We start from the raw sequence: 23,400 nt of genomic DNA, 5'->3' as shown, positions 1-23,400 counted from the left end.
TTCAAACTGTATACAAATTAGTGTCAAATTATATCGAGACAACCCTACACCCAAACGATTTTCTCACCACACATTGCTAGAGAGGTTACTAGGAGTCCATAGTAAAAGCAGAGTTCTAACATTTGAAGGGGACAACGATATCTAACGGTACTCGATGTTCGGAGGGCGAGGGGTTATTTCCCCCAACCACTTCTACTCCACCCTTGTTATATTTGCATAGAGATTTATGTTTAAAAATAATTAGAATTAAACTTGTTTTAATACTTTTAATAGTCTTACACAATTTCTACATCAATATTATTACTTTAAAAAAACTAAATTTTAATTACATTTGATATAGTCTAATACGGCACTTGGCACTCAGGGATCGGAAAATTCGAATTTTCTCCACTGATTTCACATCTCAAGCATTTTATAGTACCCTTGTAACATGACGTCCATTTTTCGTAGCGGCGTAGCGTTTACATGCGTGACGTAGTTCGTAGCAAGGTACTGAAAATTTCCTTTGACATAATAGCAGAATTTTTCATAAAACCCCGATGCTGAAATTGTTTTCAGTAATTTTCAAAGGTATCAAAGTTGGCGTGGAAACATCAGGAAACGTCACAGGAGGTCGTTTCTACTAGCGTGCCATGACGTTGAAGGAGGTTTTACAAATCTCTGTGAGGAAATCGACATTAAGGCATTGGATATTGGGAAATATTTATGATTCGTTCATCAAAAGTTATTTTTAGATAGTGTTATAAATTGTGTAACATGATTTGATTTCAAAATTTATAAAATCTTAAGCTATAAGATCTTATTCTTTTAATTTATCTTCTATCCATGAGTTTATAAATTACTACGAATTGCGATTTTCAACAATCGTTTGCATCAAAATTTAAAAAAAAATCGAATATTTTATAACTAGACGGAATAGTGCCGATTTATATTTCCTCATTAATTATCACAAAGTTCATAAATCAATACACAAACAATTAACGTTTGCCTATTCTAAATTTAAATTAAAACAAACTATTACTATTAGTGAGCTCGGATGGTCCAGACTGTTAATGCAGAGAAAAAAATACATTTGAATGGAATCTACGTTATTGGTATCATAATACTCCCGAAGTTTGCAAAAGTGAGATAGGTATAGGGGATGAATTTATCTAAATATTCCTTTCAACTATACCCATCTCACTCCTCATGCAGGGGAGGATCGTGACTCCAAATATTTATAACTCCTTGGTATATTGTGGAATGTTGGAAAATATTTTGCTCGTTACAAACGCCAGGGGAAAATTTTGTTGATTTTGTAGGAAAATCTTATAACCAAAAAAAAGTAATTGCATACATTTAGGATTTGTATTATACTTCACAGGCTCCTGTTGAAGAAACTGTGACGGTACCTCTCACATAGGTTATATCGTCTTTGCACTCGCAACCATCCTAAAAATTATAAAATATTATCTAAGTAATTCTTATATTTTTATATCACTAAAAACTTTATGCAGAGACTATATTATGAACAAATTTTTGCGCCTGTTAAAATTATACTGCACGCGATTCGCTGTTCTGCTAAAATTTGCCGCCAATACGCAATATCAATTAGTAAAACAAGTAATGACAATTTACAACAAACTCCTAGATTTCTTTGTTTAATGTTTCTTTTTTTAGAGGCCAGTGGCACAAACAGTACAAAAAGAAAGCTATACAACCTTCTTTTGAATACTACAATTATTTAAAATAAACAAAACTGTTAAACTTACGAAAATGTCTTCTGTGGAAGTACATGGACTGTTTTGCTCATAAAAAAGTACTTTTTGCAAATTATGCCTAATGATTTCATTTGTTGATCGTCTCTCGACGTTATTAATTGACTTTGTTACTATACCAGTGTTATTAGGTTTTACTATGACACTGTTATTATTTACTGTAGGCCCAAATATTGCCTTATCTATGAAGTTACAATATTTATTGTCACAACTGTCATCTTCATTCTCAGTATTGACAAATTCATCGTTCTTATTATCTGTTGTGTTTTCATCTAAATAGTTTTGATACAGCTCTTCATTCACCGTCCCGTTTCTCCGTCTATTTTTAAACTTCCATATTTTTACATAAATATTTGTTAAGAACTGAAATTTGAGTACATATTCGAACATTTCGGCTACGCTCGCTGACCCACTTTTTCTACTTTTATTATGCAACAGGCAAATTTTTTGCGATGTAGTTCCATATTTGTGGGGACCTGAAATTATATTCAATTATATTACTCAGGCCAAAATTGACAGAGGAAACCGTCACTTAGGGGAAGAATATATATACTTTATAATCATTTTCTTAAAATATCTACAACAGGCTTAAAAAAGAACGTTCCTTCAAATTAAAAACTAAAAAAACAAGTTATTTTTTCTTTACCTCAAAGAACTTTATTTCTCATTATAAAAAATGTATTTTTATTTACACGAGAAACTTAATATGTATAAACGAATGAGATACACGTCGCCATTCCCAATTCCCGTCCCAATTTTAGTCTACTAGGCTCATTCTGATATGTATCTTTAATGCCCTTTTGAATTGTCATTACAAGTTTAGACGATAATTGATTAAATAATTGCACACCCTCATACTTAATAGACTTCTTCAAATAATTTGTACGCGGCTTCGGCAAGATAAGCAAACTCGCTCGACGAGTATTGCGTGTAGTGGTGTTTGATTTTTTTAAACGATAAGCTACTATGGAGAGTTTTTTTTTTAATTAAGATAGAGGTGCTATAACACATAGTTGTTTAATCGTCATAATTTTGGTTTCTTGGTAGATTTTATAATCTGTGTTAAAAAAAAATATCTAAATACATAGTGCTTTTATTAATTTATTTTGTAGTGTTTGTATGTTAGAAATATTCAGATATTTCGCAATGGCGTTACATATTATACAATTTGTTATACAGATAATTCCTTTAAACGCTTGGTACTCCCGTAAGACATTATTGAAATGACAAAAAATAATTCCAAATTCAAACCTACCATTTCCGGTGCAAGAATTGCTTATGAGTGGAGTATGTTCGGCCATTTGGCTTGCTGGAGCGCTCTGCGTTCTATAGAAATTACTATTCCATGTAGAATCTGTGTATGGTATGGAATCTGATATGGAGTCATCTATCCATTTTGAAGACTCCCGCAATGAGAAGAACGCGAGGGTAATGATGCCCTGTAATTTATCAATATTTTACCAATAATACTCAAAACATTTATAAATTAAAAAGGGTGTTAAAAGCAATGTAGTTTTTTGAATTTAGAATGTAAAGAGTGTATATTAGATGTACTAATTTCTTAATTTTATTATTCATAAGCTTAATATAATAACTTCATGATTACGTAATTTCGTTATAACAATGTAGTAACATATTAATAAAATTGTGTATAATAGTAATAACTGTTTTACTTAGTAATGTAAATTTAAATAAAACACCTAGTACCGTACACTTTTCAAATTGTAATAGTTATGTATCTTTTTATACACACAATGTTCGTCTATACCTTCTTGCAAATAAATCGGACAAAACATTCAACTAACTCAGGCTTATTACGCTCGTGAAAATCTATATACATATCGCACTTCAAAAGTTTTTCCCGGGATTCGAACCCGGCTTAGGATTAAATAACTATTACCATAACAAAACAGGCAACAGCACAGAGTGTTGCACAGAACGGGAAGCCATATCTTTCAGCCAGAGCTCCACCTACAGCTGGACCTAGGACCTCGCCAAGGGAGTAACAGCAGGACCAGACTCCAGCCACGGCGCTGTAAGTTGCGATCGCTTCTGGGCAGCCACCTTCGTAACTAAATAATTCAATCGTTGGTTAACTTCGTGATATTCTAATTTCTCCAAAACTATGTATCTAATATATAAAATTCTCGTGTCGCGGTGTTTGTGGTTAAACTCATCCGAAACGGCTCGACCGATTCTCATGAAATTTTGTATGCATATTGGGTATGTCTGAGAATCGGACAACATCTATTTTTCATCCCCCTAAATATTGAGGGTAGTCGCCCCTAGATTTTTTTATTTTATTTTTAGATATTTTTTTCTGTTTTTCATTTGTTTATGATACAGCATTAAAAAATACATACAACCCCTAACTTTCACCCCTCTACGATCAACCCCTATTTTTTATTGTAAATGATATACAGTAAAAGCTCCCTATTCACGCTTCCTTTATTCGCGTTTTCACTATTCGCGGATTAAAAAAATGCAACCCAATTTCTTTATTCGCGGCAAAAAAAATCTTTATTCGCGGATCTAAAATTTCATACAAAATTCCAATAGGTGTTTAACGCAATATCATATAGATAATATGGAGTGTAATTCTGATATGAAAGTTCCTGGAAGAAATTTGACATAGCAAAATGCATCGTAAACATAAAAGAATCATTGGACGAACTGAAACCACACACATTGAAGTCATGCTGGAAAAAACTATCTATACCTGCTCTGACTGCGGAAAATGACGAAGAATTCGTGAAAGTTCAAACTTTGACTGCAAACATAGCCGAAATTGCAAATGGAATAAGACGAGATGGGTTCGAACAGACAGAATCAAGTGACATTCAGGAATTGCTTGAATCGCAAGATGAAGATTGGACTGAAACCGACTTGGAGGAAATGTTAAATTCACAGCCCATTGGAGAAGAGGCTTCAACTAGCACTAAAAATGTGACATTTACTCTAAGCCTGAGGATAATGATTACATAATGTTTAATAACATCAATAAAATTGATTTTCTTATATATTTGTGTTTTTATTTTGGCACCTAGGAACGTATCCCCTATAAACCCATATAAATTACCATTCTGTATTCACGGTTTCTGTATTCGCGGCATATTTATGGAACGTATACCCCGCGAATAAAGAGATTTTACTGTACATGACAAAACGACGTTTGCCCGGTCAGCTAGTAAAATAATATTTTTTAAATTTAATAAAAAGTGATGAGGAGCATGATGTAATGGTTGCAGGTGCTTACAATGTACAAAATGGCGATTTTAAAGAGTGACGGAGAATTTATTGCCAGTTAGCTAATTGTTAGTTTACGCTCTTGATTTGAGAAATGACAGTAACTGTCAATTTAGAAGCATTTTTTTGATGTTCATAAGTATTTTTTTTTCTTTTCTTTGTAGTAAATGGTTATGGTGAGGCATGGACAGTAATGTCATAATTATACACACGAGACAATGTACCATACATTAACATTTTTAATTTAATAGTATAAATAAAATTCCGATAATAATGAATTTTGTACTGATTGAATTGAAGTTTTTCTTAATATTTAATTTTTACAATTCTTTGTTCTGATTCATTTTAATAATATAACATACGCACAAGTGTCCAGAGCATTAGGAGGTTGGGAATATTAAACAAGACTTTTCGACATGACGGTACAGCGGTAATGAACGCTTGCGGTTAATAAAATGATTCCTATTTCAGACTTACATTGAACTAGTTAATACTCCTTGAAACGTCGGTAATAATGTCAAGGCAACTGACATTCCCAAAATAGACAATGCCACTAGATCTAGCCATAGATCTCTGAAAATAATTGATTATTATTAGTAACTTTTGTAAGATAATTTAAAAATTAGATCTTAATGTCAATACATTCCATCAACTTTATACACACTATTGAAAGTCAAAATTAGTTTCTATTTAGTTCTCTAAGTAAACTAGCGGGTTAAGCAAATACTCCGAATATAGCGGTCTAATTATTTCGTAACACAGAGTATATCATCACCTCAAGTTGTTGGTAAATGTAAATTGAAATTTCGGGGTCGATAAACTCTGAATTATAAATTCCCGCGAAATCTAAATTATAACTTGTTTCGAAACATTATTAATTGCTTTTACCAAAACAAAGATTTAAGAACACACAATTATAAAATAAATTGCTTACTAACTGTTGTTAAGGATAGATATTTAGTGCTTTAGATTAAAAAATATAGAGAGTTATTGTATGAATCGGGAAGCGTGTTTGCTGATAATACCTATAACTTTAATTAGATACCGACATATCTCTTTTAATTTTGTACCGCGCTAACTCGCGGCATCTTAGCTACGAATATTGAAAGAACTACGAGTAACTTGCATTCAAAAACTTCGGTATCTGTTTCGCTATTGGAAGTTACAGAGTACCGACGCTGGTAGTTTTAGGTTACTTACTGTGGTAGACCAGGTATGTAGGGACAAGGGCCAAGTAAAAGTAATCCTATAGATGATAAGAAGAGGCCCCATACCATCATGCACCAATGGTTATGTACGCTGGAAATACAAACATTTAAATATTAACGAAATACAATCTTAATATACAATATTAAATTCTTCTGCCCACACGTATGACTTTCAATGGCATGTTATTAGAGACTCGACGCACCCTTATATTGAGACCAGGAATTAAAAATGTATATTATATCACCCTTTATTGTTTAAATTACACACAATTTACTCAACAACTTATTAATGATAATATTTTACGTATGTACCTAATACGTACGAATCAATTTTAAATATTTTTATTTTTTTTCTATATTTCTTCACCTACATAATAGTAATCAAATTATATAATTATTACTTATGTATTTATAAATAAAAATTAACAAATAATATTATTAATTTATTATATTTTAATTAGTATTTCTTAGTTTAATGACAATTACTAAAAAATATTATTACTAAAATAGAGTTAACTGACTAAGGAGGCGCACGCATCATTCTACCTTCTAATATATAACGTTTACCCAAAGACCATATATAATACAAATACTATTTATTATAAGTTACTCACCGATCAGCAACCCAACCCCAAATAGGACTGAATATCCCATACAAACTCGAAAGTAATAGAAAAATAAGTCCAATTTGCTTAGTAGATAAGGAAAACTGTCGCAAATGAGGCTCCAATGTAGGGTCAAGGAATGCCCAAGTATTCGACATGATTACTATCACTAGTCCAGTTATTATAATCGATGGGATTTTAAATAGTTTCCATATTGATGCCGGTTTTGAACCAGTTGCGTGTTCTGAAAGTGTATAGAGATATATTAGTTTTATGTGGGCCTCGTGAGCTTGTTAAGATGGTTACAATATTTTACGAAATGTGATTTGCCCTGGTCTGTGACTTGTTCAAAATAAAAATAAAAAATTTATTCACGTTATTATTATAAAACCTCATTTATTCTTTAAACATTCATTTATATTTACAAAATACAAAAACACACACTTCAAATTATCTACAACATTATTAAGTTTCTTTTGCCTAAAAAATGATGAAAGTAAATTTTTACGACGTACGCGCACACTGTCACAAAAAACCAACACCCTGAATATCTGTTCAACGTCGGTAAAACAGTCTCAGCCGCTAGTTGGCGCTTGATCTGTTTTAGCGACAAGTTGAATTGTCTGTCGTGTTTATTAAAACCAAAACAATGATTTCTATACGAAAAAAAACCCGTTCCAACAGCAATAAGATAGCAGCAGTTAAATCTTATGAGGTCTGATGGGTGGTAATGTTATTTATTTCACATATTTTATACATAATTTTACTCAAAATTAGATATGCTTTCGGCTTTTGAAAAATATTTAGAAGGAACGAGTATATTCCCGTGAAAAAACGGTCGATTTTAAAAGGTTATAGATTTGGTTTATATTGGATAAACATACCTTCATAGTCGGGCAGTAGAAACATGTTAATTGGCACAGTGAATACCATCACGATTCCAAGACTGTAAAATGGTAAACCAAAACCGCCGATCTATCTGAAACATTTCTTAATCTGAATATTTTTTATCTTTACTTTTGTAAAAAAATTAACTACTTCCGTCGAAATTCATAATGTCGTGTAGGTATACTATATATTTTAAACATACACTTTTTTGCACATACATAGAAATGTATGAACATTCAGCAATTGCTATTACGATAAGGATAATCATTGAGATGAGAGCAATAAAAATAAAATAAAAATATTGGTTGTTTGTAAAGTAGGTTTACGATCGAGATGTTTACGTGATAACGTCTTATTGGTGATATAAGTTTTTGGGAAGTAAGGAATTAATGAAGATAACAATTTTTTCAAATTTTAAATTACATCTATCGTTTTATTCATACTTTTGATGATAAATTTCGGGTGTAAAATGACAAGTTTACTTATTCGACTATGATATACATTTTTCTTCATACATTCACGGAATGACTGGCAGCGCTCGAGATGAGACGGGAGATCGGTCCGTCTCTCTCTCGTTATACCTGCGATCGCGCTCGTGAGGTTTTGGTGTGACACAAGTTTCTGAACATGTCACCCGACTTAAACGATTTTAAAGACGTTATCACGTCAAAAAACAGATGAAAGTCTCACCAAGTAAAACAATAAATGGTTATACAAAAGAATGCAATTGCCTTTCACAAAAGTGCAAAAAAATCGTACTTAACACATACACAAGTAATTCATACCGAATAGAGCAATCCTCCAATCGCTGGACCGACGGACATACCGAGGCCCACAAAAGTCTCCAAAATTCCCAAAACAGAGCCAATCGTGTCCGGGAATACATTTACCACGTAAACATAGCTGGCTGTGGAGTACGCACTCGCCCCTAAAGCCTCCAAGCCGCGAACTACGAAACATAGTACGAGGAATGTGGTCGTATCTTCTATGAGAGATAGAGTGCTGTGAATATATTTGTTAAATCAATTCTTGAGCAAATGAAAAGTATGTAGTTTGCAGCTGACGCCTTAAGATTTATTGTATTAATAAAATAGTGAGGCATATTTGATATAAAATTCTACTGTCACGGTGTTTGTAAGTAAACTGCTCTGAAATGGCTCGACCGATTTTCGTGGAATATTGTGTGTATATCGGTTAGGTCTGCAAATCGGCTAACATCTATTTTTGATCCCCCTAAATGTTATGGTGGTCCACTCCTAATTTCTTTTTATTTTTTAGACAAAATTTTTGTTTTAATTTTTTTATGGTACAGCATACAAAATACATAGGTACAACCCTTAATTTTCAACCCCCTACGATCAACCCCAATTTTTTATTATAGTAGATAGTTATTTTTGTTGAACTAAAAAATGTTTCCTAGAAATATTATACATGGCAGAACAACGTTTGCCGGATAGGCTAGTTATATATAGTATTTATGTATAGTTGTATCAGCTAGTTACATATGTATAGTTATTATAAGTTTGATCTATCTGAAATAAAGACAGTTGGTCGCTTAGGGACTTTGTTCTATGCAGGCTTAAAGTTGCTTACTAGAACTATTATAAAGCATTGATAAGCTGAACAATATTTACAGGGATTCATATGAAATTTTATTTTTAAATACATAAATACATTGTAACCTCTTTATAACGAATTTCAAGGGACCGTGCATTTTTATTTGTTATACAGAGATTTCGTTATAGGGAGGGAGGAATTAATGCATGGGTTTTGGGTTAAACCAAATAAATTTAAGTCATTTTTACGTTATAGAAGGTTTTTCGTTATATAGTTATAAAGAGCGTACACTGTACATACATACATACGTATATAGGTATATATATATATATATATATATTTTAATTAATGTTCAACTTTTAGTAATAAATAGAACCTTACCCAAACAAAACATTACACGCACCGGCCATAAACAAACCAGCGGTGAACATAAATTTTACACCAATTGTTGGCAACTGAAAGAATATGAAACACAGTTAAAGCATAATATACATAAGAAGATATATAATTTGGTAGCGGCCTCCAGCTTCCGACGGCTGACATTTAAAAAAATATTTTGATGATAAAAGTAGCATTCTATTGCAAAATGACTTTTTAGAATCGATAATGTTAAATATACAAAATTTTTCTCTTTACTATATTAGTATAGATATTCTAGATAAGGCATCGTTCATCTTTAAGTTAAAGTGATAATAAATATGTTGCTAAGCTAAACTCAAAGACGGCTGGACCAACTCCAGTATTTTTTTTATTTATTTCTTCAACCGGTCAACCATGAGGAACGTTTTTATGGAAACAAATAATTTAAAAAATTGCACGGAATACCCTATAAAATTGTTTTCATTCCGGGAAAGAGTACCTACAGTCTCTATGGGCATACCCATACCTATTGCATAAATATGTTCCATATGTTGGTATATAGCTATACTAAAATGGTAGACTGTAAAAAATCATATTAAGGCGAAGGAATCTAAAATTACTTTCTCATTCTACGTTTCTTATCTTAACGGTGACTATTTATTTATTAACTACAAAAATACATACATTATCCTTACAGACTATGCCAATACGATAATGTCGACTACTAAAGTTAATGTCAATACTCTATCAATATTAAATTTATGTACTAAGTAATGCGTAATAATATAATCTAATAATACTTTTAGGAAGATTCCATTAAACAATGTTAATGTACACTGTCGTGCTTTTGTTCGTTGATTCATTCATATTCTAATCAGAAATACTATTAATTATTATACACAGATTTTTCAAAATGTATTCTAACTGGCACTGATTTGCATAACTATTTAACCGTTACACACAAAGTCATTAATTAAGAATAGTAGACTTTTTATCCATTTGTTAATGATAAAAATATTTAAGCTTCCTTAAATAAGTCGTTTACCAATCTAACATTAAATTTCGAAGCCGAGTTACTATTGTTTAAACGCATTAAAAAATAAATCAGTGGCGCTACAACCTCTTTAGGTCTTGGCCTCAGATTTCTGAATCTGTTTCATCATTATTTTTAAATCTAAAAGGCAAGATACACGCCGTCGACTTTTTGGGTCTAAGACATGTCGGTTTCCTCACGATGTTTTCCTTCACCGTTCGAGCAAATGTTAAATGCGCACATAGAAAGAAAGTCCATTGGTGCACAGCCGGGGATCGAACCTACGACCTGAGTATGAGAGTCGCACGCTGAAGCAGCTAGGCCAACACTGCTCTTTAAAGGCATATGTAACTAATTAATTCTTAGTAGTAGGGAGTTTTCACTTTTCATTATGGTGTTAATTTAAGCTCATAAAAAACTTACATATTTCCCGAAAAACGGCGAAGTGAGAAACATAATAACTGCGTAGAAACTGAATACAATTCCGCACATTGTATTCGATAGGCCCTTGACCGTCGCTTCTCTTGGGAAGAACGGTGCCATAATACTCATAGAACAGAAACTCATGAAGTCAACTATTGCTAAAGAGAAAAGTGTAAGCCGTTGAGATCTAGTAAAATTACGAATCGCACCTGGCCTTACTTTGGTTTGGGTGCGCACTAATCTGCAAGAAATTGTATCGTGATAAATATGGTAACATGTTAAAGAATACGCTTTATCGAATTTTAAAGCTTTTAAGTATATATAGTGGAATCTCGATAAGTCGTACCTTGTTAAGTCGAAAAAAAATTGCCATCCCCTCCGCTGAAACCCTAAATACGCGGTATCTCGAATTATTTAGAGTTTGTAACTGGTATAAAATGATGTAACTCGTACAATAAAATCCAAAATGAATGTTCGGGTTCGGGGCTTCTAATATATTGTTTTTGTCTTGTACACGTGCAATGAATGAATATATTCATAAAAAAATATATACTACTACAACACTGAAGTTTAATCGTTATTCAAATTCGAATATACAAATCGAAAAATACACTTATATATTATACATTAGAAATCGCATCTCTGTAAGTCGAAATTTCGGCAGTTAAATCATACGTATCACGATGTTCTGTTAAGTCGAAGACTTTTTTTGTTTTTTTTTGCCATTGCCAATTACAATTTGACATTCAAGTTATCGAGATTCCACTAAATATACAATAAAGTTAAACTATTTATACACAAAGCAACGCAGAACAATTGTCATAGGAATGGTAAATGTGTTACACCAATTTGTTCCCGAATTGTCAAAATTAAACTAAGTCTCATTCAAAGTAGGTTCAAGCAAGTTATATATCACATTATATAAATTATCCTTCAAGTAATGATATTACAGAGTTAAGGGCTATAATATCATGCGGTTAATGGATACAATGACAAGGTTGCTTTGTTTATTCTACACATATACAGTAGAACCTCCATAAATCAAACTTCAAGGGAGACGCCAAAAATTTACGACTTATTAAGGATTTTGACTGAGGCGGATTTTAATTCGACTTATAGATTAAGATTTCTTACTAATTTTGTGAAATATGAAACAAATTAAAACAGAAAATCTTTAATAAGTTATTTTTCTTCGAACTCTATAGTTCTGTGAGCCGTTATATATACCATATTTACGTCTATACGTGCACAAAACGGCTTACAGCTCACTGATTATTTTTACTAACACAGGGTTTTTTTAAATTTGGAGGTTTTCAACTTATCGAGGTTATACTGTATTTATGTATAGAATCTCTTCTATTCATTCCCAATTAGTTACTTAGTTGCTTTTTAAACTTGGCTTGTATATAAAAAAAACAAGTAATATATATATTACAAAATCAAGAAGTTTTCTTTGATTATAATTTGCCAACAGATGAATTTGACAAAAGTAAATAACAATATAATATATTATTTGAAAACTTTAAAAAATCATTTAATATGAATGCTTTAGTTGCGTTTAAACCATTTTAAATAAATACCAAGGTGTTACAAATCTTCAAGTGTTAACTAACCTTTCTCTTAAAATCCGTATCTTCGACGCAGAATCGTCAGGTGGTTTCCCAGACCACGAGTGTACTCGTCTTAACCTACTCGAATCAGGTAGGGAACACCTTCCACCCCACGTGGCAGCCAGTTCCTCAGCATGAGTGGATGTTTTCATTAGCTTCTCATCAAAAACTATACTATCATTTGAACCCATATCACCTATCGTAAACTTAGGTCGGGAGACACCGCAATCGTCAGAATCCTCGTCCATTATAAGCACTAGAAATAACGCGTACTTGCACTCAACCACGAGTTGCGACTAGCTCGTATCAATATTGATATCTTATCGTGTGTAAATAAAAACTTCCGAAGGGTCTGGCGCAAATGACCTGCATCGAAGATTTTGTTGCACTGTCCTTAACCGACAACGTATCATATCCGATATAAACGGCGAGGTGAAAAAAATGTGGGTAGATTTATAATTAATATTGAAGTACCTACATATGGTTAGAATATTCGGTACTTGATACTGTCATATTCTTAATGTATCAGGAATTAATCTGTCAGCCATAATAAGAATTAAACATTGTTGATGAAATAAACTTGTTTATATTATCAAAAAAGGTTTTTGATAATAATAAAGATAGCATTTTTTTCGCTTGGCATAGTAATATGTTTCTAGTACAAAAATTAATTTGGATAATTAGTTTTTATATTAATAATCTTCACATTAATTATGAGTGGAGTTTGTTTGTTTTAATTAAATTTTGGTTTATTTAACTAGTAATGTTACCGTCTGCCTAGTAATTCAGTGTGCGATTGTCAACTGAGGTCTGGCTTTCGAGTCCCAGGTGTCATAAAAATTGATTTTTATATCTATGCGCACAAATTTTTCGAAATTTGTTATCATTAAAATCTACTTAAAATTAAATCAGTGGCACTACAACCTCTTTAGGTCTTGGCCTCAGATTTCTGAATCTGTTTCATGATCATTTTTAAATCTAATAGACAAGTAGGTGATCAGCCTCCAATGCCTAACACACGCCGTTGACTTTTTGGGTCTAAGACATGTCGGTTACCTCACGGTGTTTTCCTTCTCCGTTCGAGCAAATGTAAAATGCGCACATAGAAAGCAAGTCCATTGGTTCGCCAGGGATCGAACCTAAGACCTCAGAGATGAGTCGCACGCTGAAGCCGCTAGGCCAATACTGCTCTCTCGACGAAAATCGACTTAACATAAGTTAAAAATTTGCAATGAAATCGCTATTGGCTGTTATTTATACAGAACCATATGGTATCTTTTACCTGTTAATAGGGATTTCATTTAACACTTCGTGTTATATCAGTAAAAGGTTAAAATAAAACCAAACATACATACTTTCCTTTATTTAAACAATATTATATATTTTAATACATAACTAGCATTTACTTAACAGTAGAAAAATATAGATTATGTCAGACTGAAGCAAAAAAAAACATCTTATTTTGATATTACAAAACTATGTTATACAGCATGTAGCAAAAACCCGTAGCTGAGACTACTTAAGAAATACACCTTAATTTTTTTTTTAAATAACTCGAGCAAGATTATTGCTAACAGCTGATAGGTCATCTTGAGTTCATGACCTTTTGGGGTCAACGACCCCAAGTTAAAAATGACGAACCAACTGTTTATGTAAAATGGATATTAATAGTCGTGTATGACACATATTTTTAACAGATAATCACATAACAAAGGAAACTTGTATGTTTTTACACATACAACGCTTTTTTATTAAATTCAGATACATTATTTTGTAGTTGTGTTTTTGTATATGTTACTGTAAAAGCTCGAACTGCAGTAAATCCTAAGATATTCCAGTACAACCTAAGATCTACCAATTCCTAATGGTAAATGTCCCAAAAGGTTTGCGATTCGAACTCTTACCACCATTCAGTTGGTAAATCTTAGGATTTATATTAATGGCACGGTAAATGTTGAAAATCAAAACATGACTAGCTTATGTAAGCATTATGTTTGTATTTCGTTGTTAAATTCCAAATAGAGAACTACTGATTCAGTTAAATAGATATGATAGAGATTGAGATATTCAGAGACATACGTTATGTGTTTTTTCAAAATAATTTAAATAAGTTGGTATTAGTTTGTACTTATTACTATCATATGATACCTTTATACTATGTACCTGTTTTGTCTAATAGTACATTAAAGTAAATAATTAAGAATTACTCCTTGTTTTATTCCTAAAACCAACATTTACCAGATGACAGTGGTAAAACCTAGCATACTGAATTCGAATGGTAAAAGCTCGAAAAAATCATCGTATTTTCAGAAATACTTACATTTACCAACTCATGTCGGTAAATCCTAAGACTTAAATCTTAAGATTAACCGTAGTTCGAACTTTTACAGTAACATTAAATGATCGATTTTATTTGAAATGCTATTTCACATCGATATTGACTGGGGTTTTTGTTACAAATACTGTACTAAAAACAATTAGTAATGAATCATAATTTCAGTTGTTCCAATTCTTTTAACAGAGCAGCTTCGTTTTCTATTTTAGCCAGCTGATTCAGTTCCAGCGGTTTTCCAGATGCCTTCTGCTGTTTCAGTTTGTCTATGTCACTTAATTTCTGGAATAAATATTAAATTATATTCAGGATAACATATACAAGATTTAAGGCCCTATCCCAGCACGAATTGCTGTGTCAGTGTCTCGGGGTGGACTGCGGTGCGCAGAGAGGCGCGTCGCATCGGCCCGTAATAACAATTAGTTATGTAAAACATTAAATTAATGTAATTTTATCATTTTTTTTTCTAAAATGGATTACTTGGCTTGCGATTAAATATATCGTGTAAATTTCAAAATTATGTTCTATGTACATTTTCGTCATAAAATGAATTCAAAGTGTTAAAAATTGGCTATGTTTGGATTTTTTTTCTATCGAGCGAAGTTATTTAAATCGTGTATCGATCTTTCAAAATGGATACATAAACTACTCAACTCCACCATATATTTTTTCCATTCCCCCTACTTCAAGAAACGATGACGAAAAATGGAAAGAAACAATGTACTTTTTTGGAGTTTAGCGATAGGACAGGTCCTTAAAGCTTTCTATCAACGTATTTGACACGCATCAGAACGATTGAATGATTACCATATTTATAAATCTTGCCAAGGTTGCTGTAACACTAACAATAGGTGAAATCTAAATGTTAGAGATAAATGATATTTTTGATGTTATACTTCTTTAGACGCGTTATGAAAAATTGATGAGAGTGAAATTATACGATGCGCGCGCACCGTGACACAAAATTAACAGAATGAAGTTGCCCACGGAAGATGCTACGGCATTGGACATAATTTAAAAACATTCGAATAATAATAGAATTTATGTTACACTTAATGTAAGAGAATAATAATAAATATTTATTTATTTAATTTTTCATATGTAAACTGAACTTTATTGACTATAATGACTCCTTTTCCAGTCTTTGATTATTTAATTGTAATTAATTATTTGCATGCAATCAAAAACTATTTTTAATAATGCCAAAGAAGTATAACTTTATACGCGCGTACATAAGTACATGCACCCTTTTTTTATTTTACTTTAGTCAATTCTATTGTTAAGCGTAAGCAGCAATTCATATGCGTATTTAGTACTACGAAAAATCACGAACTTGAATAAATCCAAAAAGAATTCGTGACGCTAACTATTTATCTATTTATAGAAGTAATAGCATAGGTGCTGTTGTGCTAGTTTTAAAATATGTATAGAACAGAAAAGTTTTAGATCCTCCTTAATTACTGATAATCAATATTATTAACTTATTGAACTAGCTGAAATTGTTAATAACATATAAGGGGCCGACAATGTGGTAAAATGTGTAAAAATGTATATAATTACTGTTGACGCAATTACCAAAATTACCTCCGCCCCCCTATAGTGCCATTATGTGGTGTAAAATACTGGAAAGTAGAAATTAATATTAACAATAACACGTAATGCAATCCCCGCCCCGCATCGTAACGTTTTACAAAAGCCCCCCCCAAATTCGTTACGTAATACTTGAACGGCCTACAATTGCATCAATAAATTATCTGAAATCATGCCGATATTATTGCATTGCCAATAGTTAATTTGAAATGTGACTGTGTATACTATTGAAAATCTTAAGACTTATGGTCCTTCGAAACGGATACCTTATTTAAATTCTTGATTTTCTTGTCCTTTTCTGGGTCCCCAGTAGAAATAAATGCTTGCCGCGGCGCTGAAACAGCAGGTGCCGTATCTCCTTGGTCACCCTTTTCTTCGGCTTTACGCGCTTTGCGGGCTTCGCGTTTTTCCTTTTGTTTTATTGCCTGTTTAGATGGCGCCGCTGTAAAATACAAATAAACTATTACTCGTCGAGTATTGCTTAAGAACGTTTATTTCAATATACATTAATGCCATATTTAATAACAATATTGTAACAGACACACACTAATGAACTAAAAATGTTATGTTTATTCGGGATAAGGAAATCCTAATTTTAAGAAATTCTGGTAGCCAGTAAATCCAGGTTGTTTTACTAAAGTTGGTTAAAAGTTTAGACTAACTACTAATTGAACCTTAGCTATTTGTAACTTATCAATGAATAGAATTATAAAATTTAGAGAATAGCATAAATTAAAACCTAAAGCAAGTTAGTCCAAAATGTTTAATCTTAAAATATTTATTTACTTTATATATTTATGTGTATACCTTCAATATTTTGTCCAGGCTTATGCGGTTTTTCGTGTTCATGTAATGTAAAAGTAGATGGTTTGTTCCTCGCTCCAGGAGGCCGATATGCTCCTACAGCTTTAGGAGTGGCATCTTCTATACTCTTGGGTATAGTTTTTGAGAGATCACTCTTTTGATATGTACCGGGACGCCAACATATTGACAGCAGATTCTCTTTCTCCGCACAGTTGCGTTTGTGCATAAGAACACCAGTGTAGTGCCAGATTTTATACCTGCAAAATTACGACTGCTTGGCGTATTCGCTTCAATGAAGAACTTTATAACATCCTTGACGATGCCAACATCCAATCCATAAATGCAACAAGCTCAAGTGGCTTGAACACGTGCACGAAATTGAGGACGACACAACCCCAAGGTCCTTACTGAACTCACAACGAGATGGCAAGAGAAAACCCGATAGACCGAGGCTACGTTGGTGCGATGGAATTGTCAAGGACCTCGAAACAATAGGTATTCTAAGTTGGAGGCAAGACATAGATTGCAAGAAAAATTGTTATGGACTGTGGAGGCTAAGGCCCATAAGACTGGGCAGCCATTGATCATGATGACAAAACTATGTCTTGTTCAGTTATCAGTCTAGCGATACGACATGATGAATGGCGCTGTCGGATCTTCATATGCAGTGTAACAACCGCATAAGTCGTCATCACGGGAATTCTAATTTTATTATTACCTTGCAAGGTTGAAAAAATGATTGTTTGTTACAACCTATAACCTAGTTTATGTAAGAATCAAATAAGATGGTGTAATATATCTCATATGCAATAAATCTCAGTATGGGATAACGCAATGAAGACTATTCATTTCATCTAAATTCAGTGTCAAACTATCTCAGTTCCATTAAAGCTATATATAGTTAAAAATATCTTATACAGTCAAAACCGTCTAGACGACATCGTTTAGAACAAACCTGTTATGTTGAACCAAAATCAAAGGTCCCGGCTGAATTCTATTGTATTAGGTACTTAATAACAACGTCATCGGCTATTACGACTATTGGTTTTTACTACCAAATATGAGTAGTCCCTTCAATGTCGTTATAAAAGATTTTGACTGTATAAACATTAGTTTTAGAGGGCATCATTGTATTTTTGAAGTAAAATTATTTTTACATTATTGGTTCAGGATTTTTATCAACTTACCCATTCCCAACTGTAAGTCTTGGATATGTGGTAGCAGTTATGAAGGTCTCTCCCCGAGGATCCCATTGCAAATATGTTGTGTCAGGGGCACTGCATTCACCCAATTTTTTGCACCCACGGAGGTCCCACACAGATACATGGCCTGTAGCTATATTACCAAAGCCACCTAAAAGAACTAGTGCTGTGGTGTTAAGGACATTTTTGAAGTAAAACTTCTTTATCGACGTATGGGAGAAATTTTGTAGCAATGTAAAAAATCGTCACGTTTTTTGGTTACGCGCCATGTTGCTTTTTTTTAATACCAACTACAAATTGCTTGATCCCAGGTTGAATCCGATATTTTATTGAAAGTTTTGAAATGGCCATTCCATTTCAAAACTTTCCTTTTTAGGTCTCGGCCTAAGATTTCTGTATAATATGTTTCATGATCATTTGTTAATCTAATAGGGAAGTAGGTGATCAGCCTCCTGTGCCTGACACACGCCGTCGACTTTTTGGGTCTAAGGCATGCCGGTTACCTCACGATGTTTCCTTCACCGTTCGAGCGAATGTTAAATGCGCACATAGAAAGAAAGTCCATTGGTGCACAGCCATCGAACCTACTACCTCAGGGGTCAGAGACACACGCCGAAGCCACTAGGCCAACACTGCTTATTCAATACCAAATTATTAAAGATATTATTTCAAATTTATAGTCTACTAGCAGACCGGCTTAGCGTTGCTGTGGCTAAGGTTTTTGTTAAATTACATCGTAGCAAACTATTCAAGGGAAACGGTAGGAGAACACCAGTCATAGAGACCACCATGCTTTTTTAGTTGTTATGCCATTAAATTGTAGCTTATGTGAAACGTTGGTGCTTTCAACACAGCGCCATCTATTAGAATTGTGACTATCAAATAATAAACAAATATTTTGCAATAAAATAATATTGCGGGTATAAATTGAGATGTAAGCTATCCTATCTTTTAAGTTGGATCAAACTACACACGGTGTGCAAATTTGATTGATATCGGTTCGGTAGTTTAGGAGTCCATAGCGGACAAACAACGTGACACGTAATTTATATATATTAAGATATATTCTATTGTAAAAAGGATATTATTTCCCTCAGGCGGGAAGTAGATAGCATTCCACGCGCCTGTACCGAACTCGTACAATGGTTCGCACTTCGCGTTGAAGAGCGTCGCCTTAGCGGGCGCGTGGCCGTAGACCGCGACCCACTCATTCCAATTGCCGGGATTCCACGAAATTGCGTGAATTGGGCCTTCCTTACCTGAAATATATTTTTTAATTGCCTAAGTGTGTGCTGAAATAGAACCGTGATATGATGTGTGCTATAATATATTGTTATTTGCTGTAAAATTAAAATTATTTGTAAATTGTAAATGAAATTACCCTTAATAAATAAAGATTATATTTGTATAACTGCCACGCTTAACTATTTCCAGAGAATATTCTAGACGATAAATCTGAATAATTTATTTTTGAAAGATTTTACATTTTACATAATAAATTAGCGGTTAAATTAAAAAAAATAAGGGTAAACAACAAGGTTGTAAATCTATATTCAATACTAAATTTGTGATTGATACAATTTGTTTCAATTTTCTTTTTATTAAATTATTATTCTTATTACTATGTAGGTTAAGAAAATTGTAATTACTGTATATTTAATTGTACTGATATGTTTAGTTACATGAATAATTGTATTGTAATTGTTATGTTTAGTAGCATGAATAAAATTAAGGTTTATTTATAACTAATAAAATAAATTGTAATTTTTTTACATTTTTATAAGGATATTTGTCTTAGTACTTTAATAATTTAAAAAAATACTCACTAAATGTCATATTCCCACCATTGCCTTTGATATCTCCATACGACAATGCTTGTTTCCCATAGTACGAGCCACCAGTTTTGTCCACCTATAATTAAGATTAATAACATTTTGTTATTAAAACCTTGCCGATTTAGAAGAGTGACGGAAAGTTGATTGATTTGAGAACTGGCAGTAAATGTAAAATTGATTTAAATGAACAAACGTTCATTTAAATAATTAAATTTTATTTAAAAAAATACTGTAATTTATATAAAGGTGAAACACAAATTGGACACAAATACTCTGCCACCAAAGCGTTGACATTCATTACAATAATATTATAATACTTAAAAACAAAATTTACTACTAGAATAACTTAGCTCATTTCTTTAAAAAATTAAATTCAAACATGATAATTGTCTATAAGAAATACAAGTGTATGAAATATTTCTTCAATTACTATTTAGTCCAGTATTCTCAAACTTACATCAGTCTGTGTCAATGTGAAAACATTGCTCCCGCGTCTGTTCCAGTGGAAAGTTGCCTTGTCCGCTTGGAAGGATGACCGGCTCACAATCGCATGGGTTATATCAAATTGTGGATACTTGAAAATTCTCCAAAATGATGGCTGTCCAGATTTACCTGAAAATAATTAGATTTATGACATTAAAGATGAGGTTTTTGGCTTATTCTTTTCACACTAGTGTCCAGTTAATATGATTAAATAAAAAAGTAATAAAACTGACACTACACTGGGCATATTATAGAAGTGAAAATTACAAACAATAAGCAGAATTTTGGGAAATAAATTACACTAAATAAGATTTAAAAAAAAAAGTACATTTACTGTAACAAATTTCCCATAAGCCAGTTTCCTGGGTTATCGGGGAGCTTTAAATAATAGAGGATTTTTTTTAAACTATATTATAAAATGATGACACTGATGTGATATGTTACCTTATATGACCTGACAAGTTATAAAATAAAAAATATTTTTCTTGTAAATGATATTTGTTTCAAGGTTATTTTAATACTTTTTATAAGTTACAACCGCACACAGTAAATAAATTATCAAAATTGTTTTATCATTATGATACATTGAAAAAGCTGAATATATAAATAATAATTATAACTAGATTCAATCAGTTCAGTAATCATAAGTCATAATGAATTATACTATATTATTTCTTGCATTACTTTTAATATGGAAATTCAAACAACCATAGTCCATACCTATAGTAAATATAGAGAGATAATAAGCCGGTGCTGGGCTCGGTGATATGCTGTAGGCCTGAAGTTTATCAGCTGAAATGTTATGTGTGTAGCGATCCAATTTAGCATCTTCATATATCAGGATTCTATTACTAGCATGAATTGCAAAAAGCTTTTCATCTGATGACCACTTTGGTTGCCTGTAAATATGATTGTATATATATATAAATGCTCTACTGTTAATAATCTGCTCTGAATAAAACTCAGAGGGGTAATGCCAACATTTCCAGGGATTTCCGTAGGGGTAACAGTATATTTTGAGATTTATCTATGGGTTCAGAGATGAATATTTTCATTTAAAATTCTTAAAAATATTAGATTTTTATTATATTGACATAAAGGCAGTAGGAATTTTATAAATGGTGTCTTTTTTGTGAAATTTTACATTCAATACTCACCAACCAATTTGATTTTTTTGTATAAATGAGCCAATGTTTTCTCCACTCTCAGTTTTAAAAACACGAAGATTTGGTTTACCCTATAAAAATAAAATATATAATAAGTATTTTAAATGACTTAAGTATTATATTAAGGCAAGTTTTACTTAAATTGGATTGTTGATGTTCTCAACTGTATAGATTAACTGTTACTTAGCCTGTATATTACTTTTTTTATTTGTAACTGTTAAAAACAAGTTTATTATAGTATGTATTACTATTTACACTTAAACCAATAAACAAAACCACTACTGAAAGAGTTCTATTCTATACAATAAAGTTTGTCAGCTTACAATAATACAAATTTTAATGCTAATTCACCTGTGGGTTATCCTTAGTCGTGAAAAACATCTCCCATGATACAAAATAAGTGTCTAAAGGAGAAAAGAACATATCCTTTATGTTGCCCTCAATAGTTGCTGTTACTGACCAGTCTTCACATTTTAGGATCTCAACTCTAAAACATAAGGTTATTTTTATAGCCTAATAGAGCTTTGTGTTTGCTAACTTTTTAATTTGTGAAACAGGCTAAATATCAGAAATAAAAACTACCTATATTTAGCATGATATATAACACTTATTGAGTTATTTATATAAAACTACGATAGATATTGAATATATTTCAACAGTGGCGAAGTTATAAAATAGAGTTAAGCTTGTTAAAAGAATAAAAAACTAGATACAAAAATTTAGATACACAAAATTGCTTTATAGTTTTTAAATAGTTACAAGTAAATGCAGAGTGAAACTGTAAAACTTAACAATGGATATGGTAAATGGATAGATTTCTTAATATTTTATAAAAAAATACTTTTTATCTGTTCTATAGGCCAAATAGTTCCCTTTAGGACTGTAAATAATACTTCTAATGTTTGGTGTAGATTCATCTCTTACAGCCTTTTCAGAGTATGGCTCTTCAAAATCAACCACAAACAAGTTTTTGTTTGTTAATCCTGTAAATTAAACACGTATATTATTTCCTAAGACTATTTTACCATACGGGAGATAAAATATAAATAACCAATTTTTCTTACCGGTAATATTTAGCAGAGAAGCCATGATTGCTATTTCTAGTACTGAAATCTATTTTCTCTATTATTTGGTACAAAAATGCATTCTGAACACAATTAGCCAATAATTATAGTTAGACTATAACCTTAAAATCACTCAAAATGGGGTCCCCATATGCCTAGAAAATCTTATTTTCGTAAATAAAAAAAATCCCCCTCCAAATTTCATGTCCATGTCATGATGTTAAAAGAAATGTCAAT

The 23,400-nt window shown here is 32.1% G+C and overlaps 2 protein-coding genes across 5 annotated transcripts; both read right to left on the bottom strand.

Annotated features, from left to right (window-relative positions):
- Nucleotides 1-252: 252 nt before the first annotated feature.
- On the bottom strand, nt 253-13,132 carry LOC125055903 (MFS-type transporter SLC18B1-like). Of its 4 annotated transcripts, none has more exons than XM_047658621.1 (13): nt 12,691-13,132; nt 11,078-11,318; nt 9,643-9,716; nt 8,490-8,706; nt 7,701-7,791; nt 6,826-7,060; nt 6,204-6,302; nt 5,481-5,576; nt 3,658-3,829; nt 3,013-3,196; nt 1,752-2,233; nt 1,337-1,431; nt 253-660 (listed from the first exon to the last, which is right to left on the bottom strand). In XM_047658621.1, the coding sequence occupies exons 1-12, from the start codon at nt 12,933-12,935 to the stop codon at nt 1,351-1,353; spliced, it is 2,217 nt and encodes a 738-aa protein (XP_047514577.1). In that variant the 5' UTR covers nt 12,936-13,132; the 3' UTR covers nt 253-660; nt 1,337-1,350. The 4 variants fall into 4 exon arrangements, with proteins under 4 accessions (XP_047514577.1, XP_047514578.1, XP_047514576.1 ...); XM_047658622.1 differs by having other exon boundaries at nt 253-542; XM_047658620.1 differs by having other exon boundaries at nt 253-492; nt 12,691-13,131.
- Nucleotides 13,133-14,787: 1,655 nt separating this feature from the next.
- Nucleotides 14,788-23,387, bottom strand: LOC125055840 (eukaryotic translation initiation factor 2A). Its single transcript, XM_047658481.1, has 12 exons — nt 23,164-23,387; nt 22,941-23,082; nt 22,451-22,586; nt 22,091-22,170; nt 21,654-21,832; nt 20,908-21,062; nt 20,442-20,526; nt 19,701-19,874; nt 18,601-18,778; nt 17,417-17,670; nt 16,876-17,051; nt 14,788-15,301 (listed from the first exon to the last, which is right to left on the bottom strand). Exons 1-12 carry the CDS (start codon nt 23,186-23,188, stop codon nt 15,176-15,178), a joined length of 1,710 nt encoding a protein of 569 aa, XP_047514437.1. The 5' UTR covers nt 23,189-23,387; the 3' UTR covers nt 14,788-15,175.
- Nucleotides 23,388-23,400: the final 13 nt, after the last annotated feature.

This window comes from Pieris napi, chromosome 14 (assembly GCF_905475465.1).
Source record: "Pieris napi chromosome 14, ilPieNapi1.2, whole genome shotgun sequence".
NCBI lineage: Eukaryota > Metazoa > Arthropoda > Insecta > Lepidoptera > Pieridae > Pieris > Pieris napi.
Note: the sequence above shows the minus strand (reverse complement) of the source record. Positions and strands in the feature narration are given on the sequence as shown.